Source organism: Poecilia reticulata, linkage group LG3, assembly GCF_000633615.1.
Source record: "Poecilia reticulata strain Guanapo linkage group LG3, Guppy_female_1.0+MT, whole genome shotgun sequence".
NCBI classification, from domain to species: Eukaryota; Metazoa; Chordata; class Actinopteri; order Cyprinodontiformes; family Poeciliidae; genus Poecilia; species Poecilia reticulata.
The window spans coordinates 15,909,628-15,920,534 of record NC_024333.1 but is presented as its reverse complement, the minus strand read 5'-3'; the positions used below and the strand labels follow the sequence as shown (position 1 = coordinate 15,920,534).

The following is a 10,907-nucleotide window of genomic DNA, read 5'->3' as shown; positions in this document are numbered from 1 at the left end:
ATATGAAGAAATCTATTCATTGACATGTTTCTGGGTTAATATTCATTTTGTATGTTGTGAAGTTGTTTGCAATATTAAACTGAAATATTTGAAGAAATAAAAATGACTATAGGCAACTGAAAAAACACAATCAATGTCGATACAGTTTCAACAGTGCATCTTTAGGTAGATTAATTTGCGAACAGCTGAGAAGGGAAATACTGGTATGTTACACCAAAAAGGCATGTTTTTGACAAAAGCAACACATTTTATGACCACCTGCAAAGCTACTTCAGAGGGATTTATTTATTTTTTGTTCAAGCTGCAGGAAAACAATTGTGGAATAATAGGGAAAGTAAGAAAACTGTCTTTGGTGACAAATGGAGCAAACGCTCTCTTCCAACACAGTAAAGCAACTTAAATAAATTAAATTTTATATATTTTAATATATTCTTTTCCATAGATCACTCAACTTGAGAGTGAGAAATATCATGAAAAACATGCCTGCAGCTTCAAGTGCAGACTAGTAGAAGTGTTTGAGTACACATCGGGCATGTCTGAGGTTGACAGTGATGGATTCAGCCACCCATACATTTGTGTACATTATAGATATACACCCAAGATTTTCTTCGGAGTTCAAGGTAATCCCATGTTTGAATCATTTTCAACAGAGCAGTTGTCACTGATCTTACCCAGCTCTCATGCTCAGTGTAAGCAAAAGGAGAAGCCATCCTTGACATCTGGGAGACGACTGATACATTCCCACCAGCAGAAGCACCTCACAGCGTTACATGCCAAGTCTAAACGTCACAGTTTAAGGTTTTGACTGGAACAGAAGTAGACTGTATTTATCCTCTGCTTGAGACATTTTGGAAATACCATGTTTTTTTGTTTTTTTTCATTATCATCAAGAACCTCCAGATCCCAATCACTTAATATATTCTTTTCAACTGAAAGGTAAGTGTTGCCGCTGAATACAAAAGAAGAGTCTGTCAACTTCTCCTGGAAGGATCCTTCAGCAATACCAGATGAAATGAAGTTTAGTCTCTAAGAAAAAGGTTTCTCATCGTGGCCACAAAGCCATTTTGATGCGAGAAGAAAAGCCATGTGCTCTCAAAGATATTTCTCACTAAGACGGAGCTGAAGCGTATTTTGTCAAATTCAAGTACAAACACATCCCTGGCGAAAAAAAAAACTAAAACCCAGGAACAATGAATCAAACACGGGGACTCTTGCTCGATAAGGTAGGTGCTCCAATTCCCAGGAGAATGAGCCTCAGGCTGTTTTTGTTGCAACAATTTACAAGTGAAAGAAAACTGCCATGCTCTAATTACACACTTCTTGATGACAGTTGTCAGAGAGGCCCCTGTTCGAATGACAGAAATATAGTAATATTCAAATGTAGCACAGAACAATTACTACGTCATGATATGGTGTTTTGTTTTTTTTCTATTTTTTTGAGCTGGGGCAGTAGCTGAAGAAATTAAAACAATCTCAAAAATGAACAAAAAATTACAACTGCTGCACAGATTTTAAACTATGTTAGGCTAAACACATTTCCCAGTCAACAATGTTACGGAACTTTAACAAACTTTTTTGTGTGCGTTTCATCACTACATGGGGTGTGGTCAGAATTGAATCATGCTCCTAAGTTGACGTACAGAGAAAGAGAGAGAGCAGTGCAGCAGAAGCACCTCTGATGATCCTAGAGCAATGCTACAATTAGCCACAGGAGGGCAGTAAAGAAACTAATCTACTTCTGTGCGAAAACCCAATTTTTTTTCTGAGGGCTCCATTTTAATAGAATAAACTCTAATATTTACCTCTATACCGAGCAGAGTTACAACGTTAGAATTAGCGTACGCATGAAACGTGCCTAAAAAGAAGACATGGCGGAGATGGAAGGAGAAAAAGGAAGAACAGAATAGCTGAACAACAAATACTGATTCATATATATTATGTTTGGTTTAAAGAACAGTTACACGAGTCAAAATTGATACGTTATCTAATAAACAATTAAAGACACTTCTGTGCAGAAAATGGAAATCATCTTACACATAAAGCCAGCAAAAGCACAAATTTTTCTCGGAGTAGTCCTCTGTTCGAGGCTCACCTGAACGCAACATAACACTGGCAGCTAGCCTAGCCGTGCTAACAGAGCTAATCTGATTTATCGACTCAGTTAAGCGCACGAAACGTTCACCAGGATTACCAAATTTAGTTTTCCTTATATTCCCCAAAGCGGAATATCAATCTAAAATCGTCCAAATTCTGTTTTGGAGAATGGCATCTCTTGGGGAGCCTGTGCGATTGGAAAGAGGTAACAATAATTAGCTAGCTAGTTTCAGTTATACGAGAAAGGCATTGACCTAGCTTAGCTGGTTATTGTTTGAATAAAAGTTGTATTACTTTCGCGTTCACGTTATTATTTGGTTGCATACACTGGATTAAATACGTCTTATGAATCATTCAAGTCGATTTCTTTTGGTCAAAGGATAATAAATACAGCGTTAAATTGTTTAAGTCACACTAGCTAACTAGCTAATATTGACAACAGTGATGGACAAACCCAGCTGCTCTAATGAAGTTATGTAGAAATTAAAAGCCTTACAAATCAAAATGTGTTCATTGTTATTTGCATGAAGAAGAAAAAACTGACATGTAATACTCTAGATCTATTTCGAATAAATGGACATTTGTAATAGCAAATTACGCCTTTAAACTGGCACTTATTTCTTCATTTGTTACACCAGACTTAAACAGGTTTAAAAGTGCCTCACAGAAATGAAGTACATGCATGTCTTTACAGTAAGCAGTTTGTTAGTAATGTTTGTTGGCCTTTTTTGAACAATGCTTACAGTGAATAGCTTTTCGAGCTGATGACAACGGAAACTGAAGGAACTCTGATGACTTGAGGATGCCTTGCCTATGAAAAGCAATATTTTAACAAATGTTAATGTACAAGACACTGGGGCAGTGATCTGGGCAGTGCTGTAAAATGCGTACTTTTCTTGGTGTAGAGCTGCACCTCTAAATATGCTTTTGCAGTAATTAACCTATTAAAAATAGAAGAATATAACCCTTTTCAGGGTGATGGTGTTGCTGGTAATTACTCAGTTTAAACCAGTTAAAGTGGCAAGTGACGCAAAGTTCCTTAAAAATCTAAACAACATTCATGGGATGCTTTGAGACTTATAGTATCACTGTGCATGGCATCAACTGCAGCTGTTGATTATATTAAGTCACAGACTTCATCACAATATTAATGTTAGCATAATTGCAATTTCAGAATGCAATATTTGGTAAGTCAAATTTCTAAGGTTACTTTTACATATCTCATTTGGCTGGTTGGATGAACTTTTACTGCCCTTATTAAATACACAATATAAATTTCAGTCCATAAAATGCTTAAGCTTACATTTATAAGGGAACATGGAGAAGAGCAGAAAACGTGTGTTAATCATAATCTATAATAATTATACCCCAATTCTCTGGTTTTCTAATACCTTGCTGCTCTAGTTTCAACACAAATGTAATACTATGACTAAATTGTTTTTATTTAAAATCTGAAAACAACAAATATTTCTGCTTCGGCTAACACTGGGACTCTTACTTAATACTGTAGGTAACATATTGTCATCTTTATAAAATAATAGCTTAAGTAAATAAGGTGACGGAAGGTGACAATATTGCATTTTTTGCAATTTAAATCTTTACATGGTAACAGAAGTACAATATCTAATAACATCAGCTGGTTAGTTGATTGGCCTATCGTCTTGGGAAGCTAGCCTGCTGTGGGTTGCTTAACAAATAGGCTGCCTAAAATCATGGCTTAGTGCTCAGATGAAGTTTGTTGATTCATTTGTGAATATTACACTGTGATGGATCTGCATATGTTCTGGTCGACAGATATCAACCGTGCAATTGAGCTGCTTGATAAGCTGCAGAGGACAGGGGAAGTTCCTCCTCAGAAGCTGCAGGCGCTGCAGAGGGTCCTGCAGAGTGAATTCTGCAACGCTGTCAGAGAAGTGAGACTATTTGAACATTGGACTGTCTATTTTCTATCCTGGTGCATTGTTTTAGTAATTTGGGTTATTTTTGTGCATCTTTAGGTTTATGAGCATGTGTATGAAACGGTGGACATTAACAGCAGTCCTGAGGTCAGAGCCAACGCCACAGCTAAGGTAGGCTTCGGATTACTCTCTAATCCACAATTACCTTCAATTCCTATTGCATCGGTAAACATTTTCCTTTGATTGCAGCATATTTCCAAGTGCTAAATGAGCTAGTTTGCTTATTTTTAGGCAACCGTGGCAGCTTTTGCAGCAAGTGAGGGACACTCGCATCCACGTGTGGTGGAGCTGCCCAAGACAGAGGAAGGCTTGGGTTTTAACATAATGGGCGGAAAGGAGCAAAACTCGCCGATTTACATCTCACGGATCATCCCGGCAGGCATCGCCGACCGACATGGAGGCCTTAAAAGAGGCGACCAGCTTCTCTCTGTTAATGGGGTGGTACGTTCGGAGAATTACTAAGAGAAACTTGAAGCTTTAGCCTGACACACCTCAGTCTGAAAGTATTTAGCGACTTTTGTGGACAGTCGATATTAGTCAAAGTACAGCTGTGCGCAAGAGGACCCTAAACATTTAAAAGTTATGCATACTTAAAATGTTAAAGGGGTAATATTATGAAAAGGCGACTTTTTTGAGCTTTACATCATGTTATAATGCTGTTCCCTCACCAAAAACGTACCTGGAGTGTTGTCTTGATTCTTTTTGTGCACATTTGAGAAATCCTTTAATCTCCCATGGCAGCCATTGAGCTGTGCAAGACGCCTGGGTGGACCTAGCACCGCCTTCGAGGTGCAGCTCCTGCTCAGAGATGTGGTTTCCAAGTTTCCGCCTCACTGCAAGTCCCCCACACAGCTCCTTCAGACTAGCCAGGAGCAAATAGCAAAAAAAAAAAAAAAAAAATCCTGGTGGAACTGCACATCTGCTGAGCTCATAATACGACTTCTCAGTACAATACTGGTAAAAAATGTTGTTAAAGGTTAAAAGAGGAGCCATGTTGTGATGACTTCCTGAAGGCAGAGTGTTGGAAAGAGTCGGACTTTGATAAAGAGACAAAGGCCCAATTTCAAAGCATAAAGTTATTAAGTTAATTTCTTTTGAGTCAAATTTTATATATGGAATTTTTTATAACAATTGAAGATAAAATGGTTATCTGATTGTGCTATGAAATGGTACTATGTGCCTGGAAAACACATAATACTGACAATTTAAGAAGGTCAACAGTCCCCCTTGATTTCAGAGGCCCTTAACATTCTGTATTTAAAAAAAACTCTGTTGGTCTAAGGTTCAAATTTCCTCAAAAATTTAATTTTTGGCTACATTTAATTAGGACTCATAATCAAAATGATCAAAGAAATATATCACCATGCATGTAATAAATCTTAATAGTTTCACTGAAATTCAGCAATATTCCAATTTGCACATGTACTTAGCTTTGTTTGTATTAAATAAATCATTTGAAGCCGGTAGAGGCAGATAGTGAGTTGGTTCTTACGTTTCCCTTTATAAAGCACTTGTGGGAAACAGATTCCCACAGGTTGTGAAATCTGTATTTTCTGTTTCCGCAGAGCGTGGAGGGTGAGCACCATGAGAAAGCTGTGGAACTCCTCAAAGCAGCCCAGGGCACAGTGAAGCTGGTTGTAAGGTACACCCCCAAAGTCCTTGAGGAGATGGAGTCACGATTTGAGAAAATGAGGTCGGCAAAGCGCCGGCAACAGAACAACTACCCGCAGTAGGATTTTTCCAGCTTCCTGCTCAGTTCCCCTGGGTCTCCTCTTTTAGTTATTTTGGTTATCTGCTCTAGTCTCTTTTTATCCCCTTGTTCACTCACTCTACTCCCTCCACACACAAAAGGAAAAAAAAAACTTGAGTAATTTTAGTTATTTCTATCATATGCTGTATATTGTGCTTCTAATCTCTGTAGCATTTTAATATTAACCACTGTTACTGTACTTGACACTAAAACTCTAGATACACTAGAATGATCATGATTGTCTGTGACTTGACAATTTGAATGCAGATTTGGCTTTTTATTTTTTTTTAAGGTAAACTGTGTGACTCTTTTTGACGGAGAAGGATTTTATTTGTTTCATCACGGCCAATACCAAGTCCCTCAGGGCAAACAGTCATGTGCTGTGGAAACTAACCTTGTTTTATTTTAACATTTTAGATGCAAGTACTGGTGACTGGTGGCAGGAATTAAACCAACAAAGTACGCTTTCTTAAAAAAATACATCATTTTAGTGAACAAAAATTTAATCAGACATTTTAAATTTAATGGCATTTAACAAACATGTCATCAATAGAAAGACTTGGAAGTTGATATAAAAGTGATGTTTGGCTTAAAAAAGAAAGATAATCACTGTATTCTCAAAGCTCAGGCTGCACAATAACAAGCCCAGCAGGGATTTAATGGGGTCTCAACAAGTCTAGAGCCGAGCTGGTGCCACCGCAGAGCTTCACGTTGTAACATTTCTCAGAGTTTGACACCTTCAGAAGCACAGGCTCTGCAGTCACCCTGAGCCGAGACAAAACCTGTTCAGTTTCCACTCATCTCATCACGATGCATATTTCTGTTAGTAATGTACAGTATACTCATCATGGAGTGGAATCTCACAGCTTTAGTGAACTTTTCATTATTTTCAACAGCCATGATTTCTGTAGCAGAATTTTTGTACTTCTACAACGAGGTCAGATTTTTATTCTAAGAATTTGGTTTCTAAAATCTGTGAAGTCTCAGAAACAAAAATCATTTTGGTAGTTTTGAATCCCCTCATAGGTTTCTGGTTTCTTTCTTCTCGTGATGATTTAATGTTATACAGGAGACTTCATAACTGACTACTAGGAACACCGTACTACCACCGCTATGTTTGACACTAGGTTATGTCTACCTAGCACCTGATCTTTGTATAACCAGAAAATATTCAAATAAAGAGCATTTTCTTTGGCTACGTTGATCAGCTGGAAACTTTGTTGGAACTAAAGGTGCTTAAAGTTGATGAGTGAGGTTTCTTTATTTGGCAGCAGTCTGATGTAAAACTGCAGTCAGTGACACAGGTTTAGGGTGAGACTGATCATTTGATGGTTTCTGCCAGTTTGAGCTATTTTTCTGCCAACCTAATAGTAAGCCTTAAAGTGATGTGTATGTACGATCACATTTTTACGACCTTAAGGTCTACCGTTAAGAAATGAATGTAGAGATTTGTTCCTTTTCCTGGATCTGCTTTTGGACTTCCCTTGTTTTTGGGGTTGTTTGATACAGTGATCGCTGCAGGATGGCAGAAAAAGCACAGAAAGTTGGGAGATGTTTTTATTAATTTTATGATTATCACATCTTTGACACTTTAATTACCACTGAAATAATCATCGAGGTCGGAATATGGATGTATTCGATCCTGTGTCGTCTTTTGGAAAATGGTCATTTCCAAATGAAATAGAATTGTACACAGCGAACAATGCTTAATAAAATCTTTCATTATTATTATTTTATTTTTTTTAAACAAAAGAGCAGAGTTTAACCCAAGATGGTATACAAGACCTCTGTACCAAAATGAAGTGTGGTTGCACATTTCCTGGAAGTTTTAGTATTTTCCAAAAGTGAACATCTCATTTCACACTACCTTCATTCTCCATTTATACCCTGGAGTTGATGAAATCATTGAAGAGTTAATGAGAAAATTATAACAGAGGCTTTTTAATTAATCGTCTAGATGCTTTCAGAAAGAACAGAAAGCTGCAGGTATTTCCTTCAGTAATTAAAAATATAACAATAATTTTCTCAAAACTGTCTTTGCCTCATTTCTCACATGCATGCATACTATTTCCAAAAATACACATACAAAAATGTGTTTTTTATGAATTACGATCCAAAATTTCACTATAATCTTTCATATAATAAACACTCCGCTTACATATGCATCACTGCATGTAAAATAATGTCTTGTATTCCTGAAGTCTTTTCATTTCTGGATTCTGAAGAAAAAAAAATCTCATGATAAAATGTGTATTGGGAATTATTTGAGTTGGTAATTACAGCAGCAGAAGTGACATGAGGAATTTCTTGCTTTTCTAGTAAAGGACATATAAAAGATGATTCTAAGTTTAAAACTATTAAAATTCCTCACAAATTAGATCAAATTTATTAGCAAAGCTTTTTTTCTCTCCTTGTTTCTGATGTTAAATGTGTAGCATGCTGCAAAGTATGTTTTAGTTGTCCAAGCCATACAGTTGACTCAGGATTGATATGCTGCATCCCTGGGACACTAGAGCATCAATAGTAGCTCTGATCAATCTAAATGAAGGAAACGGATGACAAATGAAGTGATTTTAACAGCTCTTTAGTAGAAGTAGTCATGTTTAAAGAAGTAGTAGTTTTGATTTTTAAAAATTAGAATAATAAAGTTAAATCAACATCTAAGTTTTAGCATGTTCTTACATAACAGAGATGACCTGAACCCAGTGTAAATACAGTTTTTGTGAGCGGTGCATGAAATTTGATCATTGAATGTACAGATTGGTGATATTTTTTGTGGTATTTCACATAAAATCTATTGACAACATCAAGAGACAAATAGGACAGCTCTCACTAAAAAAGAATTCATTAATAGTCTCTGAATTGACTAATAAAAGTATTTTGTGGCACATTTTGGGGGCAGTTTCAAGTTCTTGTGAAGGGGGTGTTAAAATGTAACAAGTTGCATAAACAATAGATTCTGAGCTCAAGGTGCAGTTTCATTTAATGGCTTACATCCATAACTTTTGCAAAAAAACAAAACAAAACAAATAATTGTTGGGTAAAATTTTTTTAAATGGAACAGGCTCAATGCAAATCAATTATCTATGCAAAGTCATTTCACAAACTTCAGAAATAAAACCTTTTGGTGCAAAACAAGTGAACAATATTGTACGACAGAATGTTACTCAAAATTGCTGTTGAACCTGAGGCTAATGGTGTACTGTGATTCATGGGAGTTACACAGCTTTACTAAACCATTCTCGTTCTGACCACCGTCTATGCTTAAAATATGAGACTTAAACTCCTAATTAGTGATTGTTAAAAGGCTTTAGGGAGGATCATCTTCAGTAGTTACCTTTTTATTGAGAATTATTTAGCATTGTATGATAATGACATAATCCGAAAAGAGAGTTAAAGTATTTGTCTACATCTGTCTGCTGGTGTAACTTGCGGTTCAAGCTGATCAGAACCAGTTTGTTTGAGTTTGTTTGGGCTGCAAGTAGCAAATCAGTTCACAAATGTACTTGAATGGGTGCAACTTCACAATAAGACTCCCCTTAGATGATATTCCTACTTAGTTAAACCTGCTACTCACAAGAGTTCAGAAACAGAAATGAAATCAGGCTTGTGTATTGCTTTTCAGGACACTCAAAGACACTTTACATAAAATCAGTCATTTCCATTCACGCACACATTCACACAAAAAAAGAAACTTTTCATACATTAATGTAGATTCACTATTACATTAAATTTATCCCTCCCATCTTGCCCATTAACCAATGTCCTATGACTGCTTTAGAATGGTTTATAAATTAACAACTTATTTATAACTGGTTATTTACTATTTACCACTCATAAGGGGAGTTTTGTTATAAAGTTGTGCCCATAAATTGGTGGAAATATTGGAATTGAATACTGAAATGTTTTCATGTCTACTTAGAACAACATTTTGTTGTTATTTTCTAAGTAATACATGGTATGATCTTATTAACGCTAAAGACACTGATTGCATATGATTCTTATTTCAAAGAAGGAATATTTAGACATTTGTTGTAGCTTACTCGAATTTACTTTTGAGTTGAATGTAAATAAAAGTCCTCAAATAGAATAAACTTTGTTCCCTAATTAAGTTTAAATCCAACAGTAGCTTGCTTAGCGTAATCCTCGCCTGCAAACATGCTCATATCAGAAAGTAAACATAATGAGACTTAGCTATGACACTGCATAGTCACTGTTCCTCTGAATGTTTATGGTCATTATCTTGAGTTCAACTTTTTACAGGTTTTCCTCGTCTGTAAATCTGAATGGTCAATAGAATATTTTTTATAATAGTTTTCTTTTGATAATTATTCTCAATTTTGTAAGTGGTTTTCCTAAAAAAAAATATAAATAATACCAGGAATTGGTACTTCCATTTTGTCTGTGTACTAGGGCAATATCAGCTCAACCTTTCTAGAAGGAAACTGAATCACAAAAGGTAAATGGTCCGATGTCGGTGCTTCTTTTCTGAGCTCTGAAATTGTTTTCTTTGTAAAACTAAAACTAAACTTAATACATTTGTTCAAACTGTTAATAATATCTTCAGATTTTTTGGTCAGTTTTGAATCAATCTTAAGATCAGTAGATGGTGTTATGTTATTTTGTGTTGTCTGGTTTTGTTTTATTTACTCTTACATTGATGTGGAATGTAAAATGTGATGTAGAACAATGAATATAGTTGTATCAGACACTCAATAAATTGTGCTTACATTTATGAAATTTAAGTGTTTTGTGTTTATTCTTAGAGAGATCCTACCTTTCACTGCAACTCTGTATATATTTTTATAGTTTGAAAAGTTTACTTCATAAGGGAACAACATTTTCAACTGTCTTCGTATCAGTGTGATCATGTCAGTATTAAGTTGTTAAAGAGTCCATCTTAAGTATCAGCATCAGAGGATTGCTTGGCTTGAAATGATGTATTCTTGTGTTAGCAATCGTTACTTGCAAAAAAAAAAAAGTGCAACCATCATAGATAGAATTATTTTCTCACCAGCGCAGAGCTTATGGGAGAGGGCAGAATATTAATGAAATGAATACTCTCCCCTGATTATTCATTACCTATCATTACCTAATTATTAATT

General features: G+C 35.9%; 1 protein-coding gene across 1 annotated transcript; it reads left to right on the top strand.

Moving 5' to 3' along the window:
- The first annotated feature begins 2,093 nt into the window (after positions 1–2,093).
- lin7c (lin-7 homolog C (C. elegans)) lies at positions 2,094–10,542 on the top strand. The gene is made up of 5 exons (XM_008405145.2): positions 2,094–2,299; positions 3,889–4,007; positions 4,092–4,163; positions 4,284–4,493; positions 5,618–10,542. Exons 1-5 carry the CDS (start codon positions 2,263–2,265, stop codon positions 5,783–5,785), a joined length of 606 nt encoding a protein of 201 aa, XP_008403367.1. The 5' UTR covers positions 2,094–2,262; the 3' UTR covers positions 5,786–10,542.
- The last annotated feature ends 365 nt before the right edge of the window (positions 10,543–10,907 follow it).

Excerpts from the sequence above, each read along its gene's own strand:
- lin7c (XM_008405145.2), top strand. The coding sequence starts at position 2,263 with ATGGCATCTCTTGGGGAGCCTGTGCGATTGGAAAGAG. Across the intron at positions 4,008-4,091 it reads TCTGCAACGCTGTCAGAGAA|GTTTATGAGCATGTGTATGA; the intron begins GTGAGACTATTT and ends GTGCATCTTTAG. Across the intron at positions 4,494-5,617 it reads TTCTCTCTGTTAATGGGGTG|AGCGTGGAGGGTGAGCACCA; the intron begins GTACGTTCGGAG and ends CTGTTTCCGCAG.